The sequence below is a fragment of the Lagenorhynchus albirostris genome, chromosome 21 (assembly GCF_949774975.1).
Source record: "Lagenorhynchus albirostris chromosome 21, mLagAlb1.1, whole genome shotgun sequence".
NCBI classification, from domain to species: domain Eukaryota; kingdom Metazoa; phylum Chordata; class Mammalia; order Artiodactyla; family Delphinidae; genus Lagenorhynchus; species Lagenorhynchus albirostris.
The window spans coordinates 25,736,918-25,755,665 of record NC_083115.1 but is presented as its reverse complement, the minus strand read 5'-3'; the positions used below and the strand labels follow the sequence as shown (position 1 = coordinate 25,755,665).

At 36.5% G+C, this 18,748-nt stretch overlaps 1 protein-coding gene across 1 annotated transcript in view; it reads left to right on the top strand.

Moving 5' to 3' along the window:
• CSMD1 (CUB and Sushi multiple domains 1) overlaps positions 1–18,748 on the top strand; it is a 1,400,820-nt gene that overhangs the window by 1,179,729 nt on the left and 202,343 nt on the right. Inside the window, exons 27-28 of the mRNA XM_060136411.1 lie at positions 10,235–10,426; positions 15,737–15,875. Of these exons, the coding sequence (XP_059992394.1) occupies positions 10,235–10,426; positions 15,737–15,875 (331 nt within the window). The remainder of the gene's footprint in view (positions 1–10,234; positions 10,427–15,736; positions 15,876–18,748) is intronic.

Genomic DNA, 18,748 nt, shown 5'->3' with positions numbered 1-18,748 from the left:
TATTCAGTCTTTAGGATGGTTCCAATTACAAGAGCAACCACCCAGTAGATGTGTGTTGAACTGAATTTTAAAAGTGACTTAAAACTTGTCTTTGGACTTCCCTGGTGGCGCAGTGGTTAAGAATCCACGTGCCAATGCAGGGGACACGGGTTTGAGCCCTGATCCGGGAAGATCCCACATGCTGCGGAGTAGCTAAGCCCGTGTGCCACAACTACTGAGCCTGCACTCTACAGCCCGTGAGCCACAACTGCTGAGCCCATGTGCCACAACTACTGAAGCCCGTGCGCCTAGAGCCCGTGCTCCACAACAAGAGAAGCCACCGCAGTGAGAAGCCGGCACACCGCAATGAAGAGCAGCCCCCGCTTGCCTTAGCTAGAGAAACCCTGAGTGCAGCAACGAGGACCCAACACAACCAAAAATAAATAAATAAATTTAAAAAAAAGAACTTGTCCTCCCCAGATAACTCACGTTCTCATTAAGGTGATTAAAAAAGAAATTTGAGGTGCATATTTGAGTAATATGCTTGGAAGCATTTAGCAGTATTAAAGAGAATATAAACTGTCCAGATTTAGCAATCCTATCAGAGTGGAAGTGGAAAAAATACATATATATAATATATAATATTATATATATAATATACAACATATGTATATAATATATATTATATATTGTATTATATATAAATATATATTATATTTTTATGTATATAATTTTAAGCATTATAAGACTCACTTAAACTATAGTAAACTGCATAATCCTATAACAGAAAACTCTCAAAAGTATACGCACATATGCACACACATGTAATATTATATAATTTTTAGAACAGGCATCACAGAGGCACTGTCTTTCTACCCATGAAAGATAACATGGCTTGGGACTAAGCCCCATCTTAACAGCTCTGTAAACAGGCATGTGCACAATTTTCATGGACTTAGGTTAAATTAGGGCACCATACTCTTTTTACCACCCACAGTTTTGATGAGGACTGCTCTCAAAAGTAAGGAACACAAAAGCACTTTGATTTATCAATTTTCCCCAATATAAGGGACTGCTATTGTTTATTCTCAGTTCTAGAGATATATTGACTCCAGGGAAGTATTATGTGATAAATGACACAGTCTGCAGCTCTCAAATTAGATTTCCCCAACTCTTTGGCCTCCTGTTTCACACTACTCAATTCAAACTGACAAAAGTAAGATTCTACTGACACTTGCTTGGCAGGAAGGCGTGCAGATAGTGCAGCTTTGATCTAGAGGCAGGAAAAGATAGTAAACAGGTTAACTATCACTTGACCACACTAACGTTATGATTCCAGATACTTGCATGGCTGCAACCACCTGAGGTTTCTGTAACATGTTGAAATTGTTAATCGTGCACTTATTATCAGTAAAGAATAGGTGGATTTGCAGAATGTTCAGTGAAAAATGTGATAGTCATCTTTTTCTCCCCTCAAGTCTGTCTTGTGTCAGTACACAGATTTTTATCTTTCGTACTTATTAAAAGCTGAGAATCAATTTAACAGTGATGACTAATGTGATAGATGTTTAGAACAGGATCTATGGAGGGTGAGGTTTTCCTTTGATTGTGACTTTAGATACAAAGAAACTAAAATCTCTTTGAATAACTGAATGAAGGATTCTTCACTGTTATGAGGATGCAAAACATAGGATTTTATGATGCATTCAAAGTGTAAATATCTGTGTTACTAAATAGATAAAAAGTGTTTTTAAAATAAGTCTAAAGTATTTTTAGATCTTCAGACATACTTAGTTTCCCATAGATTCTATGTTTGGCATGATGAAAATAGAAGTGCTAATTAGTATTTTTTCTCTGAGTATTTGCAATTCCTTTATAAAGGAGGAAGTTAGCTTAGTTCCCAGTGCAGTCTTTGGAACTTAACTGACACAAGTGACTAAAGTACTGTTGTGAACACTAGTAATCTGTTATATTTTTATGTCTTTTAAAATTTTCCAAGTGCATTCTCTTACATGGTCTAATTTTTACAACTATGTGGTATGCAGATATCAAAAATATAGTTTTATAACTAGCAAACAAATATTAGAACATTTATTTACAAGAAATAGAAAAATTATTTGACTTACAGAAATTGCCTAAATTGGACATGTATTATATACCACTAATGTTCTCTTTCCAATAATTGATTATGAGGACTTTGAAATCATTTAAAAAGTTAATTTAAAACAATTTAAACAAGTTAATTTAAAAACTCCAATGTTATACAGATAGAGGACTCAGATCTTACTATAAGCAGCAGAAAAAGTATAAGGACGATTATTACAAAAAAATAAGTGACTCCTGAATTTGAAAATGAAAATGTGTAGGATGAGGGGATTTATTGTCTAGTTTAATAGCTGCAATATAAATAGCTCTTGAATTATTATATTTTGATTTAATTAGCATGAAATATGGGACTCAACTTGTTTTGCTTTAATGGAATTCACATTCCCTATTGTGCAGAATCAAAGTGATTGATTTATTTCTGTTGCATATTGAAGTTCTTTTTAAATTGTAGAACTCAATTTACACTTACATTTGATAGTCTACTGTAATGACATATTTTCATAGCTATTAAGTGTTTATTCAGTACAAAGACGATGAAAGCAAATATTCCACTTTTGAAACATTGTTACAGAGGATGCTGTAACATAAAGGGTATTTAATATTTTCGTATACTAACATCACTCTCTCTGTCTGCACAAGTGTTTTAATGCCTGTGGTCCCGCTGACAAACTAAAATCTTTCACGCCTTCCGAGGCTTCAGCGTTCCTGTCTGAGGAATCTTGGCCTCTAATTTGTTCCCTCTGGCCCGCAGTAATAGCATTAATGAAGCCTCTTGGTAGTTAATTGTGTTCATGAGAAAGGACTTCTTGTTTGATTTAGTATTTGTTTATTCCGAAAGAAAGAGTCATTTTCCCCAGGAATGAGTGACAATACAAGTGTGCATCTTCAGATTTGCCAGTATATATCCATAATTTCACAATCCTGAAGCCCATGTTGCTTTCTGTCATGAAGGAACATGCAGAAATAACACGATTCCTGTGTTGAATCCTGATATTGTTTCATTCCTTTGAATTTTGAAATTAAACACGTCTATACACATACATTCATATAATAAAAATAATTTTCAATCTAAAATGATTTGTATTCATTGTATGCAATTCAAGTGAATACTGCAACTCAGACATATATTTGTGCATATATATATAAACTTTTATAATTAAACTTTTTCTTTAGAAGTACTTGTAAATTCACATGCCCTTGTGAGAAATAAAACAGAGAGATCCTGTGAACCCTTAGGAAGTCCCCCCCAGGGGTAACATCTTGCAAAACTAGAGCACAGATCACAGCCAGAATATCGGCAATGATCAGTCAATATGCAGAACATCCATCGCCAAAAGGGTCCCTCAGGTTGTCCTTTTATAGCCACACCCACTTCCCTCCTGCCGCCACCCCATCCTTAACCCTGGCAACCTCTAATCTGTTCTCTATTTACATGACTTTGCCATTCCAGCAATGTTATATGAGAGGAATCCTGTAAGGTGTAGTCTCCCTTTTTTCACTCAGAGTAGTTCTGTGGAGATTCACTGGGGCTGTTGTGTGTCCCCTCAGTTTATTCCTTTGTGTTGCAGAGCAGTATTCCATAGACCGGATATACCAGCTTGTTTAGTCATTCACCCACTGAAGGACATCTAGGTTGTTTCTAGTTTGGGACCATTATGAATAAAGCTGCCATAAACATTCATGTACAAGTTTTCTGGGATAAATGCCAGAAGTATAATTTCTGGGTTGAATGGCAATTGAATGTTTAGATTTTAATGGCCAAATAATTTTCCAGAGTGGCCGTACCATCTTACATTAACACCAACAATGCCTAAGTGATTCCTTTTCTCTGCATCCTCACCATCATTTGATGTTGTCTATATATGTGATATTATTAGCTGCACTAATAGGTATGTAGTGATATCTCTTTGCATTTCCCTAATGGCTAATGATTTTGAACATCTTTTCACGTACTTATTTGCCATCTGTACATTCTCTTCAGTGACATGCTTTTTCATGCCTTTTGCCTGCTTTCTGGTTGGGTATTTTCATGTTTTTATTTTATTTTATTTTTTTGCATCTTCAGCATTCTCAATATATTTTAGATACTAGTCCTTTGTCAGATATGTGGCTTTTAAACTTTTTCTCTTTAGCTTGTCTATTCATCCTATTAAAGTCTTTCTTGGAGAAAATTTTTTTAATTTTGATGAAGTTTATTAAGTTTTGCTTTTTATAGAACATACTCAGGTTGTCATGTCCTTGCCTAGCCTTAAATCCCGAAGATTTTCTCCTAAAAGTTTTTCTAAAAGTTTTATAGTTTTACCTTTTGTATTTAAATGTGATCAACTGTGAAAGAACTTTTGTGTAAGATATGAGACTTGCGTCAAGGCTCTTTCCCCAGCACTGTGTGTTACTCTTGAAGCCCAGGAGAGGGATTTGTGCAATGTGCATTTGAGCAGCCAGCAGCTCTGCTCTTGATCTTGGAGTCTGGGATTGAGTGGAAGCACCCGTTGGATGACTTGAGGTTCCTCTTTTCTGTGTGTTTCCTAAACGTTTTCCAGCCACCAAAGCGCTGATGCACACATGACAGAGTTCTGACGGCCAGTTCAGGTCTATCCTGTCAAATACAGTCAGTGACCCTCCAGAAGGAGATTTCCCTATTCAGTGCTATGATCTAACCCAAAAGAGCAACTTTTCAGAGAAAATGATAACCTGACCACGTGCATAAAGAGTTAATTCAATTTTCTTAACTCAAGAACATGAGAACTTAATATGCAGGTTAAGATCTGACTGTTAGATATCTCTGCTTCTGATATGGAGCGTATTGGTGTCGCTTTATATGTTTTTCCATATATGTGGTAAGCATTCTCTCTGTGGAGGTTATGTTATGAAAGGGTGTTTTAAGATAATAAATGTACACTAAGCAAACTTTACTTCTATGAACGAATAACGCAGTTGATAAGTATACTTTTTTTTTTAAAAAAAAGGGACTTAACACATAAATGCACACTTCTTTATCTTTACTCACTTTGACCCTGAAATGTATTGTCCACTCCACAACTCATCCATAAAAGGCAATGTGGTATCCATCTCCCTTCCAGGGCTTGAATACTGGTGAGTTGCTGTCCGGCTGCTCAACATCCGGCTCTCGATAAATATACTTTTAAATGATGTTTAAAAACATGCAGCGGGGCTTCCCTGGTGGCGCAGTGGTTGAGAATCCGCCTGCCGATGCAGGGGACGCGGGTTCGTGCCCCGGTCCGGGAAGATCCCACATGCCGCAGAGCGGCTGGGCCCGTGTGCCATGGCTGCTGAGCCTGCGCCTCCGGAGCCTGTGCTCCGCAACGGGAGAGGCCACAACAGTGAGATGCCCGCGTACCGCAAAAAAAAAAAAAAACAAACAACAACAAAAAACAAAACAAAAAAAACAAAACAAAAACATGCAGGGGCTTCCCTGGTGACGCAGTAGTTAAGAATCCACCTGCCAATTCAGGGGACACGGATTCAAGCCCTGGTCCGGGAAGATCCCACATGCTGCGGAGCAACTAAACCTGTGTGCCACAACTCCTGAAGCCCCCACGCCTAGAGCCCATGCTCCGCAACAAGAGAAGCCACAGCAGTGAGGCTCCCACGCACCACAACAAAGAGTAGCCCCCGCTCGCTGCAACCAGAGAAAGACCGCGCACAGCAATGAAGACCCAACACAGCCGAAAATAAACAAATAAATAAATTTATTTTAAAAAATAAAAATAAAAAACATGCAAGGAGGACTTGACACATTTAATAGGACGTGTCCCAAATGCACAATTTTTTAGAATAGAAAAAGAACACAACTCTGCATATTATTTTAATATGTATATATTCCATAAAGTCTCCAGTGTCAAAAATGACTTTATCCCATTGGAAATAAATTTGTGTACATTGCAATTCTTATGATACAATGGTTCTCCACCACCATTGCTGCCTCTTGCAAACAAAAACATCAGGTCTGTGGCTCTCACGCTAAGTGGAGCACAGGTTCAGATCGCTCAAGTCCATCGCTCTGGATTCAGAGACAAAGAGTAGTGATGTCCCTTAGATGCCACTGGGCCTGTGGAAGGTTCTTTATGACTTGAAATAGTCCGGGGAACCCCTGGGGAAATTGAAAAATACAATACCCATCACCTCAGGATTAGTATCTTCTTTTTCTAAGGTGATAGAGGGATAAGACTGATGCAACTAAAAATATTGTTTTCCTTTTTATGGCAATAAACTGGAATGATTCAGTCACCAAAATCCCATTTGAAGAAAAAAACGTTTAAGAGAAAATTGAGTGCAAGAAACATGTGGCATATAAAAGAAAACAATCATAAAAAGGAAATGAGTGTATGCCTCATCCGTAACTTTGTATGACCCTGAAGGTGAAAAAGCAATTTCTGACCCCAAAGAAATGTCTTTGGTTGGGGGCTTTCATATTAGTCTCCAAATAAGCTTTATTGCCTTTACCAGAAAACATCTTTACACAATTTGTAACTAGGGGAAAATAAAATGGCATTTATTTCAAAGACCCAACCAATGTATTTCCCACTGCATTGATTAAAATGGTTTTGTCTTCCCTAAAGTCATCTTATTGATTTTGTATTTTTAATCCAATCTAGATTACCCTAAGAACTTTTTATTTTATAACTTTTTAATGGCATGCTCTATTATTATTATTACAGATATGCCAAATGGAAATTTGCTTTAGAAGTAGAAACTTCTTTCAAAACTGAATTAAACCTCATACCATTAAAGGACATATAACCCTTAGTACAAGCCTGTGTTTTATATACTGATATTCTGTGGATCTTTATTTGGAAGGGTTTGAAGAAATTTGTTGAGAAAAACATGCTCTATGATAACAGACATTTAGAATACACTGGATTAAACTTTTTTTTTTTTTTTTTTTTTTAGTTTCTTTACTGTAGGGCTTCTCTGAGCCTTTAATCCCTGATGTACAGCGGGGATCTACAAGAGGGAGCTAGAGTATACAGTATTTGCCCATCTTGTTTGACCAAACACCTTTAATAACCTATAGAAAAGTGTTCTACAGAACACTTGTTTTTGCAAGGCTCATATGTCTATTGAAATTCTTATTCATGTACAAAATCTGTGCATCTTTGTGTAAAGCTTTTTTATTGAGTAATGTGTGTGTTTGCTTTTAATGAATACTGAATAAAAAGTCGGCAAGAGAAGTAATAAAACATATCTTTGTTTTAAAAATTACAATGAGACTTATCTATGATCTCCTTGGCTTTTCGTCTAAAGGTTTATTTTTAAATTATTTAAATACTACATACTTATTTATCATATAAATATTTCTATGGGTGTTTACTAAGAATACCACTGTTTAATAATAGACAACTGTTTTAATACTATATATTTATTTTTTCATTATTTTAATGCTATATTAAATTAATTCTCACTTGGAAATGAATATGTAATCATCCATGTGCCCACTTGCTTGAGGAAAGAATTAAGTTTATTTGGGGGATGTGAAATTTAGTCCAATGGCCAAGATTGTAAATGTGCAATAGGATTTACTTATGTTTTTTTCTGGAGTCTAGAGAAATCTCAGCAAAGGTAGAGCACAGGTAGAGCCTAGATTCTTTAATTACTCAACTAGTAAACTCAAGATCGTTTGTAAAATACTAGTTCAGTGGAAGCAGCATTTTGTTGCATAGGTGATGGCCATGATGGGCTATGATTCTGGTGATTGAATACTATAATTGCTGTTCTATATTATAAAAATGTGTGGCTTATGGGTGTGACACTTCTGAGTTTCTAACCAGAAGCTTTGTGTCCTTGGGTCCATTCTGCATTCTACTGCTGTCCTGGTCTTCTTTTGGGAAAATGTGTTTGCTTTCCACCCTGCATTCTAATCTTTGCCTCTGATGGGAGGAGAGTGGAAACTAAAAGGATCTTCCTCAATGACTCTGATATGGCATTTCCTGCTCTCTTCCCATTGAAAAAACTACACGGAAGCCCAAATGCTTCCTTTCTTTTTGATATCTACTGAGAATTCTGCTTCCAAGTAAAATTCCCCTACTCAAAACACTAATTATAATAACAAGGATGACAGGTATGATAAGCCAGCCATCATGCTGTGGGATTAAGACAGAACTGAAATGTCTGCAGTGTCCAGTATTACAGTAAAGTATGTTATCTGAAAACACATCCACTGAAAATACGTCAAAGGTGTTGGATACAATTATTTTTAGCCTTTTAAAATGTATCACTGAAGCTGCAAGAACATGAGGAATCCTGAGAGTCACCAAAATAATGTGAAATGCAGAAAGGTCATGAAGTTCAGAAGTTGGCTTTGCCCTGGGAGCATCTGTCAGTTGGTCCCTGGGGACACTGAGCTTCCATTTTGAGAGTCTGTGGGCTGAAAGAATAGGAAACAAGGTCTAAGATCTTTCCAATATTGGAAATGTAATTGGAGACCCTCATATACTGCTAGAACTCCAAAGGGGGGATGTCCTACTCTCACTATAAGGGAGAATAGATAGATGGTAGAGATAGATAGATAATAGATAGATATAGATAGATAGATAGATAATAGATAGGTGATAGATAATAGATAGGTAATAGATGATAGATAATAGATGATAGATAATAGATGATAGATAATAGATGATAGATACATGATAGATAATAGATAATAGATAGGAGAGAGAGACAAATATGGATATAGATATAGGTATAGAAACAGACACAGATATAGACAACCCATAACCACAAGCAGGTTTCAAACTAGCTTATAGATAAATTCATGCCATTTCTGTGGCCCAAAATGCCTCAACAGAGATTTTTTTTTTAAAGAGGTAGAAGGCTTCTCGTGTTCCAGGCACATGGTAAAGTCAAATGAGAATCCCCTCTGGATAAACACACCTTCAAAACAATTATTGCAAGTGAAGTTCCAAAAACAGAAATGCAAATTCAAAACTCAGAGGCACTTTAGATTACATGAGATATTGGAATTATTATCAGATCAGACTGTAAGAGTTTAAAAAATAGAATAAAAATATGAGTAGGGAACAATATGCTGTATAAATGGCCAAAGATATTTGAACAAAATGCTAACAGAAAAGCACAATGAAAGAAAGTTTAAAACTCAACATGATAAAATAATAAATTTGATGCAGATGGAGAGAAGATTGTGATAGGAAGATAGTCTAAAAAATTACCCAGAAGATGGAACAAAGATAAAAAAATGATTTAAAAATGAAAAGTTGAGACACAGAAGATAGAGACATTTGTCAAATTTTAATTCATAAGAGAGGAACAGAGATAATAGGAGAGAACTGATATTTGACAAGATAGTGGCTTAATCCTCAGATTCAAAACTTCAAATGATTCCAAGCAGGGTTAATAAAAGGAGGTTCATGCATAGACATAATATTGTAAAACTTTTATTTCCTTAGAAATAAAGAAAATTTGTACACAGACATCATATTGTGAAATGTTAGGACATCAAAGACAAAAAGATGATCTTACAGTAGTTTCAGACTGTGAGATTAAGTAGGAAAACTGGAAGGCAGAAGAAGTGGGATAATTTCTTAACAGTATTTAGGGGAAAATAAGGACAACAACAGCTATCCTAAACTATAAACTCGGTAAAAATATTCTTTAGGATTAAAGGAGAATTAAAAGTATCTTTAAAGAACTAAAGGTGGTTTTGGACAAAACAGTTTAAGAGAGTTTAGTTCATCTTAGCTGGTTGTGCAGTGGGAAGGCACTGACCAAAGGGAATTTATCCTATTTTGTTTTCCTCAAGGTTCCTTGAGATTGGTATTCTTAAATTATTTAAATTGTGACATGTATTTTCATTAAAATATTGTCAATGAGATGATCAAAGGGGAATGTGTGTGTGTGTGCATAGTATGATACAGAAATCCTTAATATATTCCATAATTGGTTGAATTTTCATGAAGATTTTGCTAGAATCTGTTCAAAGGAAGCATAATCAAGATGCATGCTATTGAATGTATTCTTGAGGGAAAAAAAAGCTTCTTTTCTTACATTCATATGTGGACAAGTGATTCATTAACCCGGATCAAGAGCGCTTCAGCCCACAAGGGCTCTACGTCTATAAGAGTGCTGGGATCGTGTTTCCAGTCATTGATGTGATGTTGTCCTTTCTTTCTAGCATCCATCGCGTCCACCTGCAATGACCCAGGTATACCTCAAAATGGCACCCGCTATGGGGACAGCAGAGAGCCAGGAGATACCATCACTTTCCAGTGTGACCCTGGGTACCAGCTCCAAGGACAAGCTAAAATCACTTGTGTGCAGCTGAATAACCGATTCTTTTGGCAACCAGACCCTCCTACATGCATAGGTATTGTGCAACAGAAAATAGAAATTTTATATTTCGGAAGGAATGCATGTTATCATTAAAGTTGCTCTGTGTATGTATTATTCTTCAGGAGTATTTCTCAAGAGTTTCTTACATGCCCTCTGGTTCCCTGAGATTATATTGAAATTTTATTACAAACCTTTAAACTTTATTTTATTAGGTGAGGTAAAGGAAGTAGTTTACTTAATGTATGGTAATTGACATTTATCTAACATTTCCTATCCTTAAGAAATCTCATAAAAATATGGATCAATCAAATTACTGTAATTTAAAATTCTGTGTGGCTGAAAATTCATAACTCTACCATTGTCGTTCTTATTTTTAATATAGAAACGTGCCCTTAAGCAAAACCTACTCAATAAAAAGGTGTGTTCTCTTTTTTAGAAGGTTTTTCTGTAATAGCAGTACATTTTTAATAGAATCCTAAAAACTAGAAATTACACTGTTTATGTCAATATAAAGATAAAAGGAGAGACTTCTTTCTAAAATTTACTAGAATTTTATAATTTGACCTTATTAAAGAGAAAACAATTCACGTGCAGACTTTAGTTGGAATAACCAATATCCAAGATAGTCTATCACAAATATGGTTTTAGGGCAAGACATATTTATATATAAACTAGTAATTACATGTAGATTGTTCCTTCAGTCAATTAAATATTTTACCATAAATACCTCTGTATGGTATCCCATCTTAATTTTTAAAGGAAACTTAATTTTAATGAACTGTCACAGTATAATTTGTACTTCCTTATAATCTGTTTGAAAAATATAAAATTAATCTGCAAAGACAGGAAGTGATAATGAAGTGATATGCACATAGTTAATGGGCCATTTTGCATCAGGTGACCTTGAGGGAATTTTGTGACTTAAAATGATTTTTATTGTCATAAGGGATTCTCAGTGGTCCTGTGGAGCTATAATACGCAACTCTTAACTTACTACAGAGTGTTTGCAGGATTCTGAAGACAGATGAGAATTGATAGCTCTTCTTATTAGCGTGCTCAGCCCTGTCAGAGAGCTACCCTGTTTATGCAATGTTCTGTGCTGCACGTACATTTTGTGACTTTTGTGAGCACAGTCGCATTTTACCTCAAGTTGAGTCATCAGGAGATGTGTCAGATTTCTACGTGTTCCTTTTTTAAAGTGGAGTAATTACCTATAAATGCAACCATCATTTTAAACCATTCTTCTATTTTTAAATCAGGAGAAGCACGTTTTTTTTTCCAGTTTGCATGAATTTAAGCTTATGGAGGAGTACATTAAAAAGCAATACAACTACCAGTCAATCTCTTGAAGGTAATTTCTTGGTTGACATTCATGTAAACCATTCATTGTAAAATTTGACCACCTTTCCAAATAACCTATAGTTTTTTTGGGTCATCTCTTAGTTACCTAATTTTAATCAGCGACTAGATAAACCAGTTCTCAGCAATGAAAATAGGTAACACTTTATCTGTCTTGAATATCAGCTCCAAAAATAAGCCAAGATCACTCCCAGGCCATTGAATATCAGTTCTGTGGGCAACAGAACCACCCACATACAGGTATCACGTAACACAAACGTGGAAAATAAGTGAACAATATCTTTTTATCATATTGTAAACATATTTTGCCCCAGCAATGAGATTATGCCTCTGTACGATACTCATCCCTTAGAGCATGGTCATGTATTAGCACTCATCTACATTCTGTTCTGCTGATATGGACATTTTTTATTTTTAATTTTTTTGCTTTTTTCTTATTAAACATAATATGGTTTTGCAGAAGTTTTATAAGCTACAGTTAAGAAAAAAGAGGAAAAAAACAGTCACCTTTTTACCTGAAGGCAACTACTATTAGCATAAACATGCATAAGTAAGCTTCATAATTATTTTATGTATATATAATCTATTTTTTAAATGTTTTTAAATGAAAGCACCCTGAACGATTATTTTGTAAATTACACTTTTACTTACTGGTACACGATGAGTATCTTTTGTGTTATTATGTATTTTTTACTAATTAAGTTTTATGCCTGCACAATCTTTCTCTGTTTGGATCAGTATTGGATCAGTATTGACCAATATTGATTCCACTAATCCCTCCTCAGTGTATGGTTAGGTATTTCAGCCTCTTCCCTTTCATGAAAATTGCTGATATGAACACTTGTTGCAGAACACATCCATGATTGTTTATGAATGACATATTTCTACAAACAGGTATTTCTAGAGTTTTCAAAACTTTTTCAGAAAGGTTGCACCAATTTACGTCACCGTCAGCATGATTGTTTATTTTCCCCGACTCAGAAAAGGCACTTTATGTGATATTTCTTAATCTTATAATATGGGCAGGAAGTGAAGATTCCTTGGCGTTTTGATTGGCATTTTATATTAAAAATGAGGATGAACTGCTTTTAATTTCATATATTCTTATCGACCACTTGAATTTGCTCTTTCCTGTTGACTGACTAATTTCTTTTTTCCGTTTTATTCTTAGTGTATTTTTTCCTCTTATTTGCTGTTCTTTTCCATTCTCTCCCTTTTATAAAATCTCTTAACCACTCACCTGTTAATATGTTACTCATATTCTCACCAGCTTGTCATTTGCTGCTAATCTGCCCTGTGGTTTGCTGCTAATCTGCCCTGTGATTTGCTGCTAATCTGCCCTGTGATTCGCTGCTAATCTGACTTGTGATTCGCTGCTAATCTGCCCTGTGATTCGCTGCTAATCTGCCCTGTGATTCGCTGCTAATCTGCCCTGTGATTCGCTGCTAATCTGCCCTGTGATTCGCTGCTAATCTGCCCTGTGATTCGCTGCTAATCTGCCCTGTGATTTGCTGCTAATCTGCCCTGTGATTTGCTTGGATGCCTCACCTCTTTCACTTCACAAAGGACTCCAGCGATGGAGGCACCTCCTTCTGGAACTGAGTCTTAAAAGACCGATTTTCTGGACCAGAAGACACTCAGTACTTTCTGATTCTGAGTAACGTGTCCTTGAACATCTCCACAGTTTCAGTTTTCTCATATAGCCCACAATACCTTTTGTCCAAGTTCAAATTCTAAAGAGCTCTGCAAAGCAAAAATGCATTCCGAGTTTGCAAAAACTTATTTGGCGGCACCACCCTGCCCCGATCTACAGGGTAACTGTTTTGTGGCTATTTACCCCACTTAATGGTGTGAACATTGAAATGTTCTGGTGTGGAAATAGTAATGTGTCTAGTTAAACAGCACCGCTGCAAACCTTAGTGGATGAACGTGCTACCGTGTATGTCAGGAGGGTCCACCCTAAGGGTTTCGAATAAGGAACTGTGGATTGATGTGAGTTTGTGGATTTTGTCTCTATGTCCATTCCCTCTGGAGAATTTCTAGAGTGTCTGAATTGCATTTTGTACTAAATGTAATCCTATCCAAAACAGTTTGCAAGCTTTCTAATGAAAACCTGATGAAGCTAAAATGAAGAATTCCCCACCAAAGAGAGAACAAACCCAGCAAGACGGTCCTCCTTAATTCCACTTTAAGCCTTTAAATAACCTCATTTGAAAATGCCACCTGGGACCATTATGAATAAGACAGGATCTGCCCTTTGTTTCTTTTCAATTAATATTTCAGTCTCATCCCTGAACTCTTCCTGCGGGTGGTACCCTTGTACCCGGTGTCCTGAATCTGTCATGTTTCTTCTTTTAAAACCTGAGCGGAGTAGCATAACCTGCAGCCCTCAGGTACCTCTGTCCCCACCTCAGCGCCGCCTCTGCTGCTTGTCCAGGCTTCTCATACTCCAGGCTGTCAGCACCTACGCGGTTCCGGGGGAGGCCACGTCCTGTGAGAGCCACTTAGCCGATTGTCTCCACATCGTTTATTAAAATAAAACTGCATACTATGGAAAATGTGGTTTTAATCATTTTGAAGAAAGTTATATCGTATTGCTCTTGAGAGTATATCTGTAAGAATTTATTATAAATATTTCCTGTGATATTACTCAGAGTTTGCCTTAGATGAGACGGAAGTTATAACAAAGAGTCTTGGGATTTGTTATATTTTTTCTTATGGAAAGTTAAGTTTTCAGGAATGTTAAGTGAGTATTTAAAGACACATCCATATCAGAAAATTATAAAGTATGTAATCTTCATCTTATTTTCAAAAAAGTCCTTGTGTATGTGTGTGGAAAATATCAGCCATTAGCATATTTCCTTCTCTACTTATTTTTTTCCCTGAATATATACATGATCAATGAAGTGAAATAAGGTATGCAGTTTAGAGGGAACAGTATAATTTAATCAGGGTGATTTTTTAAGAACGACTTGGAACCAATTCACAATATTTGCTATGAAGAACCTTAAACCTAGCATATTAATGTGAATTTTGCATTGTTTTAGTACCTTCCACAGCATGGAAGCTCTAACAGGAACATTATCTACTAAATAAAGCAGTCCTAAACATTTTCAGGTTCAAGAATGAAGACTGTCTTGCCTGTTAACAACAATAAACTATATAATCGTTGCCTTAACTAATACAAATGTAAACACATGTAATTAAAAATTAATGACTGCAGAAACAAACTAAATTTATTACTGTCATCTGAAGTGCTTCTTCCTGATAGTAACCTTCTAAATAGTGTGATGAAATAATACTTTTAGGGGTTTAAGTTCCTGCTCAGCCTCCTCTTGGTCATCTATCCGCAGATATCACCGAAACTTTACCTGTTAGTTTTGTTATTTTGAAATGTGGGGAAGATATCCGAGCCCTACGTGTAGCAGAGGACTGTGAGAAATATACGAAATAACACGTATTCATTTATTCAACAAATATTTCCTGCATACTTATTATGATCAAAAACTGTGCTAGGCTTAGAGTTACAAGAGTGAACAGAAGACGGATGATCATTATGCCACTGGAAGCAAACTTTTTAGAATAAGTAAGCAATGACTTTGTAAACCATAAGAAATGACCAAAGAATTGGCATAACCGTAAAATGATATTCATGGGGATTTTTTTTTCCTGTGCAGTTTGTTTTCATATATTTATAGTGTGGAGGATTCAGGTAATCTGTTCAGTTTAACTGGGTAAAGTTTAAAATTAAAGGAAGTAAATTTCATTTGTCAGCATTGAAAATCCTCCTTAAAAATGGAGTGGAATATTATATAAAATTTGGTAACAATCACATAAAAACATGTACAGACCTTCTGGGTCTTAAAATTTCCTCTGAGTAGTTGTTCAATAAGCCAGTACGCAGTGTCTTCGATGAACCCTGTGCCGTCTCCTTTCACACTGACCAGCACCCTTCTCTCCCCTGAACCTTTCTCTCCTGTGACAGCGGCCTGTGGTGGGAATCTGACTGGCCCGGCTGGTGTCATCCTGTCCCCCAACTACCCGCAGCCCTATCCTCCCGGGAAAGAGTGTGACTGGAGAATAAAGGTGAACCCAGACTTCGTCATCGCCTTGATATTCAAAAGGTACCGTCTCTTATGGAATACCTCTTTTAAGTAGGACTTACATATTTTTTTTTTACATCTTTATTGGAGTATAATTACTTTACAATGGTGTGTTAGTTTCTGCTTTATAACAAAGTGAATCCATTGTACATATACATATGTCCCCATATGTCTTCCCTCTTGCGTCTGCCTCCCTCCCACCCTCCCTATCCCACCCCTCTAGGTGGTCACAAAGCACTGAGCTGATCTCCCTGTGCTACGCGGCTGCTTCCCACTAGCTGTCTATTTTACATTTGGTAGTGTATATATGTCCATGCCACTCTCTCACTTTGTCCCAGCTTACCCTTCCCCCTCCCCATATCCTCAAGTCCATTCTCTAGTAGGTCTGTGTCTTTATTCCCGTCTTGCCCCTAGGTTCTTCATGACCTTTTTTTTTTTTTAAGATACCATATATATTTGTTAACATATGGTATTTGTTTTTCTCTTTCTGACTTACTTCACTCTATATGACAGACTCTATGTCCATCCATCTCAGTACAAATAACTCAATTTCCTTTCTTTATATGACTGAGTAATATTCCATTGTATATATGTGCCATGTCTTCTTTATCCATTCATCTATTGATGGACACTTAGGTTGCTTCCATGTCCTGGCTATTGTAAATAGAGCTGCAGTGAACATTTTGGTACATGACTCTTTGAATTATGATTTTCTCAGGGTATATGCCCAGTAGTGGGATTGCTGAGTCGTATGGTAGTTCTATTTTTAATTTTTTTTTTTTTTTGCGGTATGTAGGCCTCTCACTGTTGTGGCCTCTCCCGTTGCGGAGCATAGGCTCCAGACGCGCAAGCTCAGCGGCCATGGCTCATGGGCCCAGCCGCTCCGCAGCATGTGGTATCTTCCCGGACCAGGACACGAACCCGTGTCCCTTGCATCATCAGGCAGACTCTCAACCACTGCGCCACCAAGGAAGCCCTATTTTTAATTTTTTAAGGAATCTCCATACTGTTCTCCATAGTGGCTGTATCAATTTACATTCCCACCAACAGTGCAAGAGGGTTCCCTTTTCTCCACACCCTCTCCAGCATTTATTGTTTGTAGATTTTTGATGATGGCCATTCTGACTGGTGTGAGATGATATCTCACTGTAGTTTCGATTTGCATTTCTCTAATGATTAATGATGTTGAGCGTTCTTTCATGTGTTTGTTGGCAATCTGTATATCTTCTTTGGAGAAAGGTCTATTTAGGTCTTCTGCCCATTTTTGGATTGGGTTGTTTGTTTCTTTGATATTGAGCTGCATGAGCTGCTTGTAAATTTTGGAGATTAATCCTTTGTCAGTTGCTTCATTTGCAAATATTTTCTCCCATTCTGAGGGTTGTCTTTTTGTCATATGTTTTCCTTTGCTGTGCAAAAGCTTTTAAGTTTCATTAGGTCCCATTTGTTTATTTTTGTTTTTAAAAGGATCTTGCTGTGATTTATGTCATAGAGGGTTCTGCTTATGTTTTCCTCTAAGAGTTTGATAGTGTCTGGCCTTATATTTAGGTCTTTAATCCATTTTGAGTTTATTTTTGTGTATGGTGTTAGGGAGTGTTCCAATTTCATTCTTTTACCTGTAGCTGTCCAGTTTTCCCAGCACCACTTATTGAAGAGGCTGTCTTTTCTCCACTGTATATTCTTGCCTCCTTTATCAAAGATAAGGTGACCATATGTGCGTGGGTTTATCTCTGGGCTTTCTCTCCTGTTCCACTGATCTATATTTCTGTTTTTGTGCCAGTACCATACTGTCTTGATTACTGTCGCTTTGTAGTATAGTCTGAAGTCAGGGAGCCTGATTCCTCCAGCTCCGTTTTTCTTTCTCAAGATTGCTTTGGCTATTTGGGGTCTTCTGTGTTTCCATACAGATTGTGAAATTTTTTGTTCTAGTTCTGTGAAAAATGCCAGTGGTACTTTGATAGGGATTACATTGAATCTGTAGATTGCTTTGGGTAGTGTAGTCATTTTCACAGTGTTGATTCTTCCAATCCAAGAACACGGTATATCTCTCTATCTATTTGTATCATCTTTAATTTCTTTCATCAGTGTCATAATTTTCTGCATACAGGTCTTTTGTCTCCTTAGGTAGGTTTATTCCTAGATATTTTATTCTTTTTGTTGCAGTGGTAAATGGGAGTGTTTTCTTAATTTCACTTTCAGATTTTTCGTCATTAGTGTATAAGAGTGCAAGAGATTTCTGTGCTTTAATTTTGTTTCCTGAAACTTTACCAAATTCATTGATTAGCTCTAGTAGTTTTCTGGTAGCATCTTTAGGATTCTCTATGTATAGTATCATGTCATCTGCAAACAGTGGCAGCTTTACTTCTTTTCCAATTTGGATTCCTTTTATTTCTTTTTCTTCTCTGATTGCTGTGGCTAAAACTTCCAAAACTATGTTAAATAATAGTGGTGAGAGTGGGCAACCTTGTCTTGTTCCTGATCTTAGTGGAAATGGTTTCAGTTTTTCACCATTGAGGATGATGTTGGCTCTGGGTTTGTCATATATGGCCTTTATTATGTTGAGATGAGTTCATTCTATGCCTACTTTCTGGAGGGTTTTTATCATAAATGGGTGTTGAATTTTGTCGAAAGCTTTCTTTGCATCTGTTGAGATGATCATATGGTTTTTCTTCAATTTGTTAATATGGTTTATCACATTGATTGATTTGCGTATATTGAAGAATCCTTGAATTCCTGGGATAAACCCCACTTGATCATGGTGTATGATCCTTTAATGTGCTGTTGGATTCTGTTTGCTAGTATTTTGTTGAGGATTTTTGCATCTATGTTTATCAGTGATATTGGCCTGTAGTTTTCTTTCTTTGTGACATCTTTGTCTGGTTTTGGTATCAGGGTGA